Source organism: Pseudophryne corroboree, chromosome 2 (genome assembly GCF_028390025.1).
Source record: "Pseudophryne corroboree isolate aPseCor3 chromosome 2, aPseCor3.hap2, whole genome shotgun sequence".
Lineage (NCBI taxonomy): Eukaryota > Metazoa > Chordata > Amphibia > Anura > Myobatrachidae > Pseudophryne > Pseudophryne corroboree.
In genome coordinates this window covers 637,112,324-637,131,339 of record NC_086445.1, presented here as the reverse complement: position 1 = coordinate 637,131,339, position 19,016 = coordinate 637,112,324, and the positions used below count along the sequence as shown (strand labels likewise).

Here is a 19,016-nt window from a genome sequence, read left to right as displayed (position 1 = left end):
ATGGTAGTGTCAAAGGTTGCTCCAACACTTCTGCTTTTTGTTCAGGACAAGGGATTCATTTATACTGTACCTGATATTCCCTAGTGGTCTCCCATCTAGGTACTGACCAGGCTTCTCACTGCTTAGTTTCCAAGATCAGACCAGATCGGGCGTGTCCCGTGGAATGTGGCAGTAGATACCCAAATGGGACAAATGAGAGAGTGTGGTTAATGACAAAAACCAGAGATAGGAGTACTTCTGCTGTCCAATAATTTTGCACAGGTACTCCGTTACCGTAGCATTGCAGAGAATGGTTAACTGGCAATTGGATGACAGCGTACCGAAATGAAAGGAGTGCGTTAAGGACAAGTTCAGGGCCCCACCTTCTCCTGTCCAGTGTCACATGATGGATTTATAGCGGACAGTGGATGAGAGAGGTGGGCTGACTCAATTTATCGAAATATGAGATTAACAAAAGCTGAGATTAAAGATCATAACGGAGTAACACTTAAGAAGATAGCGATAAATTTGTGTGGTAGTGGTATAACAAAAAATGTCTTAATAAGTCAATCACTGCAAGGAAAAGCATGTGTGGACAGACATCATTGTGCATATACTAATATAGATACCCCACACTTGTATTCACTTTTCTGAGTTGAGTTGCAAAGGTAAATCAAAGCAGTAACATTATGAGGGAAACCATATATTCTAAACATCCAGATATTATAGGAAACTGCACAGATTGTTTGGTAAAATATGTACGTCAACAATGAAGTAATCTCTGTTTCTGTATAAGTTTCACTTATATGGTCCAAGTTGCAAAGAATTTGTCCAATAGTTAAGAGCTCAGAAGGACCTATTATCTCAAAAGGCAAAAAAACTAAAATGAGGTGCATATATTTATGCAAACTAGGTGCTTCATCCATCTCTTCACACCGTCGTAAGGGGCTACGGGGCGTTAAGGGGGCCTTAACCCCTGCGTCGGATGGAGAAGGGGGCGTAGCCCCTTGTGACGGTGTGAACAGCGCCTGCAGGGCACACTGTACAGAATGCAGTGGGTGTGGGGGGACCGTGGATGGGGGAGGGTATCGGGAGGGGCAGGTACGGGGATCTGGCGGATGGGGGGTGCAGTGGGGCCGCGGGTGGGGTAGGGGGTCAGGAGATCCTGCTGGTGGGGAATGTGCGAGTGCGCTTTGGGTGGGGTAGGGGGTCCGGAAGCGGCACGCGTGGGGCAGGTGCGGTGGTGTGGCAGATGGGGGAGGGGGTCCGGAGGCGGTGCGGCTGGTTGAGGGGCGGATGCAGTGCGGCCGCGGGTGGGGTAGGGGGTCAGGAGGTGCTGTGGGTAGGGGAAGGGCGGTTGCGGGGGACGACTGCGTATGGGGTAGGGTGTCTGTAGATGCTGTGGGTGGAGGTGGGTGGTCTGCGGTTGGGAGGTTCTGTGGATGAAGGAGGGGCAGGGGAGTGGGGGCCGTGGATGGGGGAGGGGTGGCCGAGTGGCGTGTGGTGGAGAGGCAGGTGCGGGGGTTGCGTGATCTGCTCTGCCTGACATCCCACCCCCCAGCAGGCAGCCAGGGAGCCCAGCAGTGTGCGGTGTCCGTGCTCCTGCATGAGCTGCTCTGCCTGACATCTCCCCCCCCCCCCCCCTGCAGGCAGCCGGGGAGGCCAGCAGTGTGCGGTGTCCATACTCCTGCATGAGCCGCTCTGCCTGACATCCCCCCCCAGCAGGCAGCCGGGAAGGCCAGCAGTGTGCGGTGTCTGTGCTCCTGCGGGAGCCGCCCTGCGTGACATCCCCCCCCCCCAGGGTCCGGGGAGCCCGGCAGTGTGCAGTGTCCGTGCTCCTGCGTAAGCCGCTCTGCGTGACATCTCCTCTCCTCTTCCCCCCCCCCCCCCCCCACCTTCCCCACAGTAGGCAGCCGGGGAGCCCAGCAGTGTGCGGTGGCCGCTCTGCCTGACATCTCTCCTCCTCTTCCCTCCCCCGGCAGGCAGCCAGGGTGCCGCGGCGTGCTCCTGCGTGAGCTGCTCTGCCTGATATCTCCCCCCCCCCGCCAGCCGCCCCACATGCAGCGGGCCGCACTGGCCACATCAGGCAGCCATCATGTCCGCAGCGGGGACCCACTCTACCGGGAGCACCGGACGGAGAGCGTTGTGGCGGCAATAGGAGCGCGGTGCATGGTAGCCTCTCTCCTCGCTGGGGCAGGCTGTTATTTAGGCTACTGTGACAGGCAGCAGGGGAGAGGCGCCGGGGGAGTGAGAGCCACTCGGCATCAGACAGTCGCCTCCCGGCATCACATCACCGCCGGGGGTACGATGGATGCCTCTAGACCGGACCTTGGTCAGAAGACTCGGGACATGTGAGAAGGCGCGTGGTGTGTGGCAGAGCTTCTCCTCATTGGCAGCCGTCACTGATCTGCATAGATTAGCCCACATCTGTGACTCCACCCAGCGTTAGAGGGCCAGGCACAGAGTCACAGGGCTAATATATAGGAGATGCTGGTTTGTCTATCCCACATCAATATAACCTCTATATCTACAAAGTGAATGCAGAAATCAATCTATGTTACAGTATTATAGACAAGAGCATTTAATTTACACCGCAAAAGAATGCAAAATTAATGAAATAAAATTTCCATCAGGGCAGTGAAATGATAATCTCTTATTTAGATACAGAATTGGCTCATATAATCCAAACGCCAGAATATCCAATAATTGGAAATCCCCAATGGGCATATACGAGGAGATGGTAGTGTGTGTGCGGAACTGTGCACAGTTCAGCCCCACATGTTCACATGTTCACAAACGGCCGTTTCACCAAAGGGATGGCTTGTTCACTGTGTCTAAGCACTTGAACAGCCGCCATATTTATAGTTGGATCAAGCAGGAAGTATGTGGGCATAATTACCTGCCACAGGTGTGCCAGGTTCAGAATTTCCGACTACCCGGAAATCGCGTCAAAAGACGTCACTTCCGGTTCCGGGTAGGGGTCAAATGACGCGGAAATCTTTTTAGTATACATTGGTTGCCAAGCAGCAAAATTCACACTGTGAGTCAGTGTGAGTTGAGGCAAAATATATGTAAAATGTACTGAAGAGGAGGACCCTAAAGCATTGATTCTAAATCCACATCTCTGTGTTGCATTCTTGTTGCTTAGCAACTAAATCACAGGCTGGAATAAATAGTGTCTGTCCTCTGTGCTGTTAGCCACCAGATCCAATATCTAAGATGTAGTAATTGCTAGGCAGCCAAAACGGGCAGTGTTTGGGCATAATTACCTGCCACAGGTGTGCTGAGTTAGAGGATTCCCTCTCCCCTGAATTCGTGTCAAAAGATGTTACTTCCTGTGCCGGGTAGAGGTCAAATGACGCAAAGGTCTCTTTAGTGTACAGTCGTTGCTAAGCAACAGTGTGGGTTGAAACGTAGTATATGTAAATCATGCTGAATAGTAAAGCCCTGGAGCGTCGATTCTAGATCAGCGTCTCAGTGTAATATTCTTATTGCCTAGCAGCCACATCAAGGGCTGAGATAAAGAGCATATTTTACTCTATACTGTTAGCCACCATATCAAATAGCTGGGATGTACTGGTTGCTAAGCAACTCGTCCAGGCTATCCTTAATGATATAGTCCTAAAGGATGTGTATACCATTGTGGCACATTACTGTAATTCAAAGGTATAAATACTTGTAGAATAGTGACAGGAGGGTTGAAAGGACAATGTGAAGTTTATAATAGGCTAAGTTTAATGGCCATGCAAGGTGTGTTAACCGATTCAAATATAGTCTAATTGGGGCTGTAAAATGTATATAATTTATATGACATTATAGCAGAGAAATCCTGTCAGGAGTGATCCAAGGCCACATATTTATAATGAGGTTAGTTTAGAGAGCATAAATGCGCCCTGTATATTAGTATATTTATTGGATGAACCAATAAAATCAGTAATTTTTGAATAATATATCCAAGGGGATAAGTGTATACTGAAGATACATATACTTTTACCATAGGTAAAAAATAAGCGATCCTAGTTGGATGATTAACAACGTCTTTATAAAGTATAAATTAATTTAAGGTGATCATAATAAGAACCCTGTTAGTATAACGGTCAACAAAGGTTACATGGGTCTTTGTCCAGATGAGAATTATCTAATTTTGGTTCCTGACAAGGTGAGATGAACCTTGAGGAAATAGGTGTGATAAAGGGCAATATGGTGAAATTGGTGTAATAGCAGAGGATCCTAGTGTAGTGAGATAGTTTAGGAAAGAGAATAATGTTGTCATCAAGTTATAAAAGAAATCATATCTAAGTATGGTGATGGTCGTGATAGGATCATTATATGGAAATAAGTTACCTTGGTGGGTCAGAATGTGTCGCATATAAAGTGTGAACCTATTAGATTGAACTAGTTGAAGTATACAATATTAGTATAGTAATGAAGAGGATAAAAGATAGGTGTTCAAGAGTATGAGTTAAGAAAGTGAGAGGTGTGTCAGGAATTTGAATTTTATCGTAAAGCAAGCAAAAGTGATAGATCACTGTTCAGAAGATAATGTGTGTAATGTATCAATATTCGAGTATTGGAGTCAATTATTTGAGCAGGGCGTTCAGACTTAGAGAATAAGAATGTCAAATAAATACCCCATAATTTATATACCCGTTCATGCCTTTAGGTGCAAGGCAATCCAACTTTAAAAGTCCATTCAGACTCATGCTTGAGTAGTTCCTGCATGAGCTCTCCTCCACGTATCCCTAGGTTGATTTTTTCCAGACCAAAGGCTTTCAGTTCGTTCGAATTGCTTTGATGGTGGTGGTAGAAATGACGTGCTACAGACGTTAACTTTTTCATTTTGGAGATATCTGCTGGGGCATTACATACAGAGCCAATATGCTCCAAAATGCGTTAGTGCTCTGGTAGTGATCCCCACATATTTCATGTCACAACTGCAGGTAATGCAGTAGACAACTCCAACTGCGTTGCAATTTATGAAATGCTCAATTGTTATCCGATCTCCATATCGATCAGATAGGGCTGATGTTTTTACCATGTGTGGGCATGCTTTGCAAGTTCCGCAGGGAAAGGAACCTTTTATGGTTGACTTCTTTTTGGAATTTTAACAAAATTGCTGCTTGTGAGTTTGTCTTTCAGATTTCTCGATCTTCTCCAACTCATGGATACCCTCTGTCCTATATTCTTGTCCAGATAGTTATCCAACAGTAAAATTGGCCAGTGTTTTTCAATAGCTTCCTTTATCTCCCTCCATTCTCTGCAGAAGGTACCTACAAACCTAAGAGCGTTTTCTTGGTCTGATGTTCTTTGCTTTTTAGATGTAGTCTTGGTTTTGGGAAAGATTAGCATTTCTATGGATGTTTGGCTAGTGTGCCATTTTTCTTTTTTTTTGATGGAACGATGGCTGTAGCCACGTTCACGCAGTCTAGTGGTTAGTTTGATATTTTTCTGCTTGAAGGTTGTAGGATCTGAACAACTCCTCTTTAGGCGCAAGAATTCCCCTTTGGGGATGTTTTCACCTGTAGGTGGAAAGTGCACACTAGTTTGGTGGAGGAGACTGTTGGTAGCGGTTTCCTTTCAATATAATTCAGTCTGTATCTGGCTGTCAGGGGCTTTATGTATAATGAGGTCCAATAAGGATACAGAGTCGGTGCTGATATGATGTGTGAGTTTGAGATTGATATCATTTCTATTTAATTCCTCAATGAAAGACAGTAGTAGTTCCTTATCTCCCAAATCATAATGATATCATCGATGTAGCGGCACCAGGCAACTACATGCTGAGTATATTTCTCATTGTTAGGGTGCATCACGATTTCTCTCTCCCACCAACCTAAGTATAGGTTGGCATACGTTGGTGCGCATGCCGCCCTCATCGCTGTGCCATGGGTCTGGTAAAAACGATCATTAAAGGTGAAATAATTACAGGTTAATACAAATTCTAGAAGTTCAATTAACAGATTGTGAAACTCATTATTGTCAACCATATCTGGAAAGTATCTCACTGCTTCTATGCCCGTCTGGTGATTAATGCTGGTATACAATGATTCCACATCTAATTTCACCAATAGCTGCCCTTCATCCAGTCTGACGTCATGTCATTTTTGTAGTATGTCGGTTGTATCCCGTAAATAAGAGGGAAGATTCAAAACATGTTGTCGTAGATGTAAATCTAAAAAGGTGCTTGGTCTTTCCAGAAGGCCACCTTGCCCTGATACGGTGGGGCGTCCTGGTGGAAGAGTGATGTTTTTATGGACCTTGGGTAGCAAATATAGAGTAGGAATCTTTGGTTTTACGGTGGTTAGATAGTCCAGCTCTTCCTTGGTTATAGTACCCATAGAGTAGGCTCGTCCAGGACTCTATTTAAAGCAATAAGATTATCTGTGGGATCAAAAAGTATGCGCTTGTATCATTGAGCATCCCTAGTTGTAGCATTGTCTCCATAACGTACATGGTATTTGGCCATAGGACAATGTTGCCCCCTTTATCGGAGGGCTTAATCACTATGTCCGACCAGGACTGGATTTCTTGTAAGGTTCTTCTCTCTTGTTTGTTAATGTTGCCATTTTGAATTGGTTTCTTTTTGGACTTGATGTATAATTTGTCCAGATCTCTCGCGACCAATTCTTGGAATACCCTGACTTCAGCCGAGATGTGTTTGGTTGATTTTTTTTCTTGCATCTGGGTCTGGTTTGGGTGTCATGAGTCACCAGATTGGTTGATTGTAAGTCTTCCAGTGCTTCAATTGCTTCCAGCTCATCTTCCGAAGCCGAGTCATCGGGGGGAGAAGATTTCTCCGACTCTGGTAACATGGAAGGAGACCCACATAACATTGGTACCAGTAGAGGGGAAATTGTGGTCGCACCTGAATAACCTCCTGAGTCAGTAGATTGGGTAAAGTGGTGAAGTTTATGATCGCTGTGAAACGTGTTTGATATCGTGGCAATAATGATTTGTGAATCGTCTCTTTCCCAGGCTTACGTTGACAGATTCAAGTTTCAGAGTATCACTGCTGATGAAGCCTTAGCATTTTATTTGAATCATTTTCCAAATCTTAAGGCCCAAGGTGTTGATAAAATAAAGGGTAAGTTTAAAACAATCTTTCATGTCTGCACATTTGTATTCTAAACCAAGAATGTCCAACTCTGAGGCAAAACTGGAGTTTTACTTTTGTACTTGAGTAAAAACATATGACCTATACTTTATTATAACATCAATAATGCAGTTTTCATAAAACACAAGTTATTTGTCAAGTTGGTCAGCCAAGTTATTAATACAGTAGAAAAGCTTTGAATAATAATTAAATAAATAATACAAGTTTTTTTTTTCCTTTCAAATTGCGTTTTATTTATAGCTTTTAACCGTTACACCAAAAAAGACAGTATATAGAAGGGGTATAAGGTCAGCATGCATAAATACACTGAATGCACAAAACAAAACCAATATCACAAAATAATCTGGCACATTAATAGACAGGAGCACAGAACATAGCATTAAAATCAAGTAAAACAAAAGGATAACACCACATAATATACAGAGTGAGATGGGACCCAAAGGCACCATTCAGGCCCCTGCAGAAGTGTTACAAATAGAGACTCCATTCTATAATAAAGGCTTGCCAAGATGAAACCATGTCCAAGAATCTGAAGTAAAGCCTAAACAGTTTGATACCATCAGGAGCAATTGAAAGCAAATGTGTGTCAACCCAACACCCCCAAAGTATGGACTAGATAAACAACCACCCCCCATATCCCCCCACCCCGTAGAACCAAACCCCCAACTTAAGGTCTACCTGGATCCCCCAATTCCCCTCCCAACTACACTACTAAAACTTTGGGGCAACTTACCTAGTGAACAGGGTGTGTACAGCCCAGGATCAAAAAGGACAACCAGCAAATTCCCAAAATACAAAGTATATGATTACAGCATAGGGTTAGTCAGGACATATGGACAGAAGAGCAATACATGACGTAATGTAAGGAGGGTCATCCCAACCAAAGGCCCATGAAACAACCAAATTAAACATATTTCCCCCAGTCCTTGGAATGCAGACGGCGGCAAAAATTTTAAAATTGTAAAACTGTGCAACAGTGGAGAACACAGAAACTTGCAGCTTTATTGGTCACTGGCAGGTTGAAAATGTAGTGAGCAGTAACCAAAACATCTGCAAAGGATAGCAATATTATCCGGAGAGGTCATCCAACCGAACTCAAAGGGAAGCAGCCAGTCCATAACAGGATCCCTACAGTCCACAAGGATGGTAGAAAGGATATATGGTGTACTTGTACCAGCAAACATGCAGTAACGACAAATGGGAGAGAATGTGCCATTTTCTGAGGCTTGAAGCCGTTTAATTGTCTTGCATCAGAGGCATCACATCTTTTCAAATTCGGTTCAGGAGGAGTGAGCTTGTGGTAATTGCAGATTACAACAGCAGAAAAGCAGTTCGGCATGTAAACTCACCAGCTGATCAACAAGCCTCTCTTTGGAGACCACAATAGCTTGCAGTATCTGGTCCATAATGTCAAAAGATGTTAATGCTAGTAGGAGTTGTAAATCCAAGCTTGAAATCAGGATAATGCGAAATGTCCCAGATGACAGACACCGGACACTATGCAGAGAGGCACTGCAGGACCGCAGAAGGAGGTCACCAGCTCCCCGCATCAGGCTCAACCACAGAGCAGGCAGCAGGAACTTCTCTCACACCGGAAACCTCCCATGCACAGAACTGCAGACCAAAGATGACGGCCAGACTGGACGTCCACGGATAGCCTGCAACCCAGGAAGCCCACTGGAGCTAGCAGCAGAGAGCCCAACTCCTTCACCAGGGGAGAACAGCCACAAGGGACACTGAAAGGCAACCGCTGGAGTCAGGACATATCGCAGCTGAAATCCAAGATGGTGCCTGGCACCCGGAGACACTGCACAGGAGAACAAACAGACTTCCACAATTCAGCCACTGACAATCTCACGCAGATCAAGGGGCTCCCGGAGTGTGGAGAGGGAAGTAGGCAGACAGTAGTTTCAGTCAGAACCCGTGCTAAAGGTACAGGATATATAAAAATGGATGGATGAGCCGGAGAGTTAAGGAGTCCGGCTCCTACACCATGGGGGTCATTCCGAGTTGTTCGCTTGTTGCCGATTTTCGCTATGCTGCGATTTGTTGCAAACTGCGCATGCGCAAGGCACGCAGGGCGCATGCGCTTAGTTATTTAACTAAAAGCTTAGCAGATTTGCTGTGGATTCTGCGGCGCTTTTCAGTCGCACTGCTGTTCGGTAAATGATTGACAGGATAGGGGCGTTTCTGGGTGGCAACTCAGCGTTTTCCCGGCGTTTGCAAAAAAACGCAGACGTGTCGGAAAAACGCGGGAGTGGCTGGGGAAACGGGGGAGTGGCTGGCCGAACGCAGGGCGTGTTTGTGACGTCAAACCAGGAACTAAACGGACTGAGCTGATCACAATCTGTGAGTAGGTCCGGAGCTACTCAGAAACTGCTAAGGATTATTTAGTAGCAGTTTTGCTAATTTTTCGTTCGCTATTCTGCTATGCTAAAATACACTCCCAGAGGGCGGCGGCCTAGCGTGTGCAATGCTGATAAAAGCAGCTAGCGAGCGAACAACTCGGAATGAGGGCCCATGCCTGTCCAGGCCACGCCCCCATAAATAATAAAAGTTTAATAAAAACTTAATAATTTGCCTAGTTTGTGGAGCGGTGATAAAATCTCATTTCAGTTGTGAGATTGTAGAAATTGGATAAAGGGATGGCATTTTGGGTGGCTTTTTGCTTTGCATGAGGGCACACAGCCAAAACCCCATAAAACCTTGAATTGTGAACCAAGAGATCCGATCTTGCCTGACTACTGGTTTGTTTTTAATACAGCTTGCACTTACCTTTTTTACTTTAGCGTTGAAGACCTGTTATAAGCGGCTGGTCTTCAGGTTGCCAGCGGCCGGGCTCCCGGCGACCACCATATCGGCACCGGAATCCCGACTGCCGGCATACCGACATCTTTTCTCCCTCTTGGGAGTCCACGACCCCCCTGGAGGGAGAATAGATTGCGCCACCGTGCCTGCAACGTGGTGAGCGCAACGAGCCCGCAAGGGGCTCATTTGCACTCGCCCAGCTGTCGGTATGCCGGCGGTCGTGATTCCGGCGCTGGTATGCTGGTCGCCGGGACCCCGACCACCGGCAAACCATACTACACCCGTTATAGGCATACGTCACTGCATTTTTTTTTATATCTATGCAAAGTAAATTGTTTTTACCAGTAATCTCGAAGACCAAACTGAAAGCAGAAGCATACAAAACAAAACAAAACAAATCATACAGAAAAAACTTAAAATTGTTCTAAGTCCACTTTTTTGCAAGTGATATTGAGACTGAAGGGTCTATTTATTAACTCATGCTGAAATGATAGTAGCATAGTATAAGTATTAGGACACTTAAGAAGAGCGATATCCCAGATAACCTTTGCGTTAAGCAGTTACCAATAGCTATTATTCTCAAAGTGGACTGTGGCTTGGCCCAATTTAACAAGCTGAGTGGAGCGTAGCTGTTTGGCATTTGACCAATTGCTCTAAACCTGTGGGGAGAGTATCACTGAAAGGGATAATCTTATCCCACCACTGCAGGCCTAATGTTAGTACCGTCCTCCGTCCGAGGACGCACAGCGACAGAGCAGACAGTGAAGAGATGCCTGTCACTTGCTGCTAACCTCTTCGCTGGACAGACTCCTGGCTTGGGCTCTTTGTTAAATGCCTCTGTAAAATCATTCCTTACTGCCATAATATGCTGTTGCTTATAATCCAATATACCCCTTAATTTCATGCATAATATGAATACATTTATGTTTAAAGTACAATACATTATATTGCAATCCCATAGGTCTGTTCAGTATGGTTGATCAGCAGACGGGATGCCAGCGGTCACAAGACAGACGCCGGCATCCCCGTCTTTAAAATACTGACAGGGCAGAGATAAGTATGCCCCCCAACCCTCCCTTACTGCAGCCTAACCGGAAAAACCTCCTCCCCCCCCCCCCCCGGTGGAGCCCAAACCTATCACCCCCCATACCCTGCCCTAACTCTGACAGTCCCTCCTGCTATACTTATGGTCGGGATACCGGCGTGTGTCCCCTGACTGTTGGGATATCGGTGTCAGGATTTCTGTTTCAGCATCTTATCCGGGTCACCATGTAACGTTCTAGTAGCAGAAGGTGAAGGAAATCCATATTGTATCATGTTAAAAAGTACATTTTGCAGCAAATAAGAGCAGAATCTTAAGGAACACAGACATAAGTATAGTAAGATATGTTACAGCTTTAGATCAAAATTATTATTATTTGTCAGAAAATGTATTCTAAATCTTACAATACTGTTTGTGAAATACCATACTGTATCTTGCCGGATATTCCCACATACAGAATATTCACAGACCAATCCACCATGAGAAAAACTTAATTTTTCAGTTATAAAATTGTTTTTCTGTCCCCTCCAAGCCCATAAAGTTCCTGTATCTAAACTCTTGAAAACCAAAGCTAATGTACTTTGATGAATCTGTCAAACATGGAATGTCTTGCCAGAAATCCTATGTAAAGATGAACACCATTTTTGCCATGTTAACGTCTGTTTATCTTAACTATCATTTGTGCATGGTGATGTTACATAAACCGTAAATGGCAGAGAAAGTCACTTGCAATAAAAATACATTGGTTGCTTGGGGCAGGTGGTGATGGCACAAATAACAAATACAGGTTGAGTATCCCTTATCCAAAATGCCTGGGACCAGAAGTATTTTGGATATCTGATTTTTCCGTATTTTGGAATAATCGCATACCATAATGAGATATCATGGTGATGGGATCTAAGTCTAAGCACAGAATGCATTTATGTTTCATATACCCCTTTTCTCTTACGTCCTAGAGGATGCTGGGGTCCATATTAGTACAGATGGGTCCACCAGGAGCCATTCGCACTTTAAGAGTTTAATAGTGTGGGCTGGCTCCTCCCTCTATGCCCCTCCTACCAGAATCAGTTTAGAAGATGTGCCCGGAAGAGCCGATCACAGCTAGGGGAGCTCTACAGAGCTTCTCTAGTAAAAGCTTTTTAGAGTTTGTTATTTTACATGGAGGCTGCTGGCAACAGCCTCCCTGCATCGAGGGACTGAGGGGGGGAGCAGTGTCCGCCCTGCGGGGTCTTGAGACACTGCCTCCGCTGACTGGACGTTGAGCTCCAGAGGCGACAGATCACACCCCGCCACAGGGGAACGCTCACCCCGGCAGCCAGCCGCCACCCCCTCACAGAGCTAGTGTGGCGAGTTAGTTACTGTCCCCCCTTACAAGCGGGGGGTCAGTGTGAAGAGGGCGGCTTAAGGGTGGGAGTGCGGTATTAACAGCGCTCCCTGACGACTCAGCGGTACTGCGGTGCGGTGCTGTGAGGGGCGCCCTGAGCCAGCAAGGTACCCTACACTGACCATTTCCAGCCTGTCGGGGTCCGCGGATCTCAGCCAGCACAAATTTCCTCAGGCTAGTATAATCTTCAAGAGCGGGAAGACGGCGCCATTGAAGGGGCGGAGCTTCTCCTCAGAGCGGACCCAGCAGTGTTCATCGCCTTTTTTACTGCCTGCCTGCTTCACTACTAGTGGATGTCCAGGTCCCTCCAGAGCAACTCCAGCTATCTGTACGATACCAGGGGTGTGTAGGGGGGGGGGGGGGTAGGGGGGAGGCTGTATAATAGGCTGTTTCACCTATTAAGGGACACAGTCAGCACTTGTTAGGGTCTCCCTATACCTCTAATAGCGCGGTATGTGGGTTGGCTACAATCTCTGTGTCTCTGCCATTCTTGGGGGGAAACTCTGTCTAGGGAATACCCTGTGTGTTTGTGGGGTGTTTGGTGTGTGTGACATGTCTAGGGACACTGTTTCATATGCTGCAGAGGATTTGTCTTCCCAGGAGGACTCCATACCATGTAATCAGGATTGCACTGTTGTAGCGCAGATCCCAGCTAGAGAGCCACAATGGTTAGTCTCTCTGAGGAGGACTATTTCTCAGATTTCTGACAGGGTTGCTAGGACTGAACATGCTCCTACAATCCTCTATGGTTGTATGGTCTGATACTGCTTCCTCGGGGTCCCCTGCGGTACATTCTTAAAAATGTGCGCTTGCAATGCTTATGCAGGATGACACGGGCACCGACTCTGACACTGCAGACGGTGACGGGGATGTGTCGAGGGGGACAGCATCACTTGCTAGGGGGGTGGAGTTGATGATTGAAGCTGTGAGGGATGTTTTACATATTTCTGACACAGCTCCTGAGCAGGTGGAGGAGGCCTTTTTTACAGATAATAAGAAGCCCCCCTCACCTTCCCGGCATCCAAAGAATTAAACGTTATCTTTGAAAGCCTGGGAAACTCCGGAAAATAAATTTCAGATCCCTAAGAGGGTCCTAGTTGCTTTTCTCTTCCCAGAGAAAGATAGAAAGAAATGGGAGTCCCTGCCAATAGTCGACGCCTCTGTCTCCAGGCTGTCCAAACAGGTGGTGTTGCCAGTCCCGGGATCTACCGCGTTTAAGGACCCGGCAGATCGCAAGGTGGATGCTACACTAAAATCCATTTACACGGCTTCCGTGGCTATATTATGGCCTACTATAGCCTGTGCTTGGATTGCAAAAGCTATTGCCAGGTGGTCAATCACTCTGCAGGAGGAGTCGACTTCGCTGGATAAAGGTGACGTTGATGTATTTTTACGCCATATTCAGGATTCTGCAGGGTTCCTGGTGGATTCCATGAAGGACCTGGGTTTCATGGCTGCGAGGATCACCTCCATGTCCGTCTCGGCTCGCAGGGGTCTCTGGCTGCGCCAGTGGTCTGCGTACGTGGAATCCAGGAAGAGCGTGGAGGGCCTACCCTATACAGGTCAGGCTCTTTTTGGGGAGGCGCTGGATGCGGAGATTGCCACGGCTACCGCGGGTAAGTCTCCTTTTCTCCCCTCAGCTGCACCGGCTACGAAGAAGCCTTTTACACCAGCCACGTCACAGTCCTTTCGGCCCGCGAGGCCTAGGAAGAAAAAGCCTTCGAACACCTTCTTCAGAGGTGGTCGTGCCAAAGGAAAGAAACCTGCTCCCGCAGGTTCCCAAACCCAGAAGCCTGCTCTTGATACCCCGAAGTCCTCCGCATGAAGGTGGACAGCTAGGCCTGGAGGAGGGTCAGGTGGGGGCAAGACTCCGGCAGTTCAGCCACGTCTGGGTGTCATCTAGCCTGGACCCATGGGTACTGGATATAGTGCCGAGGGGGTACAGACTGGAGTTTCAAGTTGCCCCACCTCACCGTTTCTTCAAGTCAGGCTTGCTGGTAGACTGAACAATTCTTCTGGAGGCCATCAGAAAATTGGTGGTGTCAGAGGTCATTGTTCCAGTTCCACCTCCGCAGTGGAACAAGGGTTATTTGTCAAACCTTTTTGTGGTACCAAAACCGGATGGTTCGGTACGGCCGATTCTAAGCTTAAAGTCTTTGAACCCTTATCTCAGGGAGTTCAAATTCAAGATGGAATGTCTGAGAGCTGTCATCTCAGGACTGACGGAGGAGGGGGGGTTTCCTGGTGTCTCCTGACATCAAGGATGCTTACCTCCACATTCCCATTTGGCCGCCGCATCAGGCGTATCTCAGGTTTGCACTATTTGACGATCACTATCAATTCCCGGTGCTGCCGTTTGGCCTCTCCACAGCACCAAGGATCTTCACCAAGGTGATGGCGGAGATGATGGTTCTCCTCCGCAAACAGGGGGTGAACATAATTCCATATCTGGACGATCTCCTGATCAAGGCGTCGTCCAGGGAGTGGTTGTTGCGATCCATCGCGCTCACGACACAGCTGCTCAGGAAGCACGGCTGGATCCTGAACCTTCCGAAGTCTCATCTGGTGCCGACAAGGAGGCTGTCTTTCCTGGGAATGATCCTCGACACGGAAGTGCAGAGGGTATTTCTCCCGGTGGAGAAAGCATTGGTGATTCAAACAATGGTCCGGGATGTCTTAAAGCCTACCCGGGTATCGGTTCATCAATGCATACGCCTTCTGGGGAAGATGGTTGCCGCCTATGAGGCTCTACAGTACGGCAGGTTTCATGCTCGACCTTTTCAGCTGGACTTCTTGGACCAGTGGTCGGGCTCTCACCTACACATGCACAAGAGGATACGCCTGTCTCCGAAAGCCAGGATTTCACTCCTCTGGTGGCTACAACTTCCGCACCTTCTGGAAGGCCGAAGGTTTGGAATTCAGGACTGGATTCTTTTAACCACAGATGCAAGTCTAAGAGGTTGGGGAGCAGTCGCTCTGGGGGAAACCTTTCAGGGAAGGTGGTCGAATCAAGAATCCCTTCTCCCAATAAACATCCTGCAGCTAAGGGCCCTGTACAACGCCCTTCTGCAAGCAGCACACCTTCTACAGGATCGGGCTGTTCAGGTGCAGTCGGACAATGTGATCAGAGTGGCCTACATAAACCGACAAGGTGGAACAAAGATCAGGGCTGCCATGTCAGAAGTGTAAAAAATCCTCCTCTGGGCAGAAAGGCACGTGGTGGCGATGTCGGCAATCTTCATTCTGGGTGTAGACAACTGGGAAGCAGACTTCCTCAGCAGACACTGTCTCCATCCAGGAGAGTGTGGCCTCCAGCCGGAGGTGTTCGAGGAGCTAACTGGTTGGTGGGGGGTTCCTCACGTAGACATGATGGCCTCCCGCCTCAACAAGAAGCTGTGGAGGTACTGTTCCAGGTCGAGAGACCCACAGGCAGTGGCGGTGGACGCACTGGTAACACCATTGGTGTTCCCGTCAGTGTATGTGTTCCCTCCACTTCCTCTGATACCAAAGGTTCTTCAACTAGTAAGAAGAACACAGGTTCTGGCAATCCTCATTTTCCGTTGGAAAAGGCATTAGTTATCCAATCGATGGTTCAGGATGTCCTGAAGCCAACCTGGATATCGGTGCATCTATGCATTTGCCTTCTGGGGAAAATGGTGGCTTCTTACGAGGCGCTTCAATACGGAAGGTTTCACACAAGACCCTTCCAGCTCGATCTGTTGGACAAATGGTCTGGGTCGCATCTTTACATGCACCAGAAGATCCGTCTGTCGCCAAAAGCCAGGATCTCCCTTCTGTGGTGGCTACAGATTTCTCACCTCGTCGAGGGTTGGAGGTTCAGAATTCAGGACTGAATCCTGTTAACAACGGACGCAAGCCTCAGAGGTTGGGGAGCAGTCACTTAGGGAGTGCAGTTTCAAGGAAGATGGTTAAGTCAGGACTTCATCCTTCCAATCAACATTCTGGAACTTAGGGCCCTATACAACGCCCTTCTGCAGGCCTCTTATCTTCTTCACGATCGGGCCATTCAGGTCCAGTCGGACAATGTGACAGCAGTGACGTACATAAATCGACAAGGTGGATCGAATAGCAGAGCAGCAATGTCAGAGGTGTCAAGAATTCTCCTCTGGGCAGAAAAAAATGCTGTGGCGTTGTCAACGGCCTTCATTTCCGGGAGTAGACATCTTGGAAGAAGACTTCCTCTGCAGACACGACCTGCACCCTGGGGAGTTGGGCCTTCACCCGGAAGTGTTCAGGTGCTTGACACGTTGGTGGAGATATCCACAAATCGACATGATGGACTCTCGTCTCAACAAGAAGCTCAAGCGGTATTGTTCCAGTTCGAGAGACCCACAGGCAGTGGCGGTAGACGCTCTGACGACTCCATGGGTCAGATGGTGTATGTGTTTCCTCTTCCTCTGATCCCAAGAATTCTAAAAAGAATAAAAAGGGAAAAGGTTCAAGCACTTCTCATTGCTCCGGACTGGCCAAGAAGGGACTGGTAGGCGGACCTTCTGGAGATGCTCCTCGAAGATCCGTGGCCTCTACCTCTTCGTGAGGATCTTTTGCAGCAGGGCCTGTTCATCTATCAGGACTTACCACGGCTACGTTTGACATCATGGAAGTTGAACGGCTGATTCTAGCCGGAAGAGGGATCCTGACTAGGATCCAAGCTAGGCAGGAAGTAACGTCTAAACATTACCACCATATTTGGAAGAAATACGTCTCTTGGTGTGAGAGCAGAACTTATTCTGTGGCTGAATTTCACCTGGGATGTTTCCTGCTTTTTCTGCAGGCAGGTGTGTACGTGGGCCTACGTCTGGGCTCCATAAAAGTCCAGATTTCGGCCTTGTCCATTTTCTTTAAAAAACAATTGGCTTCTCTTCCTGAGGTCCAGACATTTTTGAAAGGTGTTCTGCACATCCAACCTCCCTTTGTGCCTCCCACGGCACCTTGGGATCTCAATTTGGTGCTGCAGTTCCTCCAATCAGACTGATTTAAACCATTACAGGAGGTGGTCGTAAAATATCTTACGTGGAAGACTGTCACACTGTTGGCCTTGGCTTCAGCAAGATGTGTGTCGGAGCTGGGGGCTTTGTCTAACAAAAGCCCCTATTTGATTTTCCATAAGGCCAGAGCTGTACTCAGAACTCATCAGCAATTTCTTCCGAAAGTAGTGTCGGCGTTTCACATCACCCAACCTATTGTGGTTCCGGTTATCACCGACACTTCATCTACTTCAGTCTTTGGATGTTGTGAGGGCTTAGAAGGTATACGTAAAGAGGACAGCTCGTCACAGAAAATCTGACTCGCTGTTCGTTCTCTATGATCCCAATAAAATTGAGTGTCCTGCTTCAAAGCAGACAATTGCACGCTGGATCAGGCTCACTATCCAGCATGCTTATTCCATGGCTGGTTTGCTGGTTCCAAAATCTGTACAGGCCCACTATACTAGGTCAGGGGGTTCTTCCAGGGCGGCTGTCCGGGGTGTCTCGGTTTTACAGCTCTGCTGAGCGGCTACTTGGTCTGGTCCGAACACGTTTGCGAAGTTCCACAAGTTCAATACTTTGGCCTCTGAGGACCTTCAGTTTGGTCAATCAGTTCTGCAGGAATCTCAGCACACTCTCACCCGGTTTGGGAGCTTTGGTACATCCCCATTGTACTAAATGGAACCCCAGTATCCTCTAGGACGTAAGTGAAAATAGGATTTTAATTACCTACCGGTAAATCCTTTTCTTGTAGTCCGTAGAGGATACTGGGCGCCAGCCTGGTGCTTCGTTCTTTCTGCTACTATTACTTAGTTAAGTATTGTTGGTTCAGCTGTTGCTGTTCCTGTTTAAAGTTAGGTTAGCGCAGCTTTCCTCTGTGTGTGCTGGTTCGGCATCTCACCCCTATCTTTATCGATCCTTCTCTCAAAGTATGTCCATCTCCTCGGGCACAGTTTCCTAGACTGAGTCTGGTAGGTGAGGCATAGTGGGAGGAGCCAGCCCACACTATCAAATTCTTAAAGTGCCCATGGCTCCTAGTGGACCGTCTATACCCAAGGTACTAAATGGAACCCCAGTATCCTCTACGGACTACGAGAAAAGTATTTACCGGTAGGTAATTAAAATCCTATTTTTTTTGTACTTACCAGAAAAATCCCTTTCTCCGAATTCCTACTCGCACTGTTTTTTTTCAGACTTCTTGTTTGTGTTATGTTTGATCTTGATTCAGTTTTCTTTTTCATTGTGAGCTGTTGCCCTCTTGTTTTTTGTTTTACTCCTCCTCTTTGTCTCTATTTGGGCTTGGTTAGAAATAACTGTGGGTCAGGTGGGGTATAGAGGGGGAGGAGCCAATCTTAAATCATGAAGATTTAAAGTGGCAAGCTCCCAACAACATCACTATACACCATTGTAAATACAGTATCCACGATGGAATTCGGAGAAAGGAATTTTACCGGTAATTACAAAAATCCTGTGTGTGGTTTATTTTATTAGTGCTTACAACCCCCTGTACCACCATCATCCCCACCCCTCCGAAGATGTTTCTCCTTTTAGTATCCCAAATGGAATGTTTTTAATAGTCTCAGTACATTTCCAACAAGTGCTTAGTTTTTTCCCTCTTGTGTCCTTTGGCCCATTTGAGTATCAAAGATTATGAAACTCCAAAACATTTTTGTGTATTGCAAAACCACTGAAGTGGTGTCA

General features: G+C 47.1%; 1 protein-coding gene across 1 annotated transcript in view; it reads left to right on the top strand.

The window, feature by feature from the left end:
- The window catches only part of RNPEP (arginyl aminopeptidase), a 148,546-nt gene that overhangs the window by 123,711 nt on the left and 5,819 nt on the right, over positions 1-19,016 (top strand). Inside the window, exon 8 of the mRNA XM_063954935.1 lies at positions 6,955-7,063. Within this exon, the coding sequence (XP_063811005.1) occupies positions 6,955-7,063 (109 nt within the window). The remainder of the gene's footprint in view (positions 1-6,954; positions 7,064-19,016) is intronic.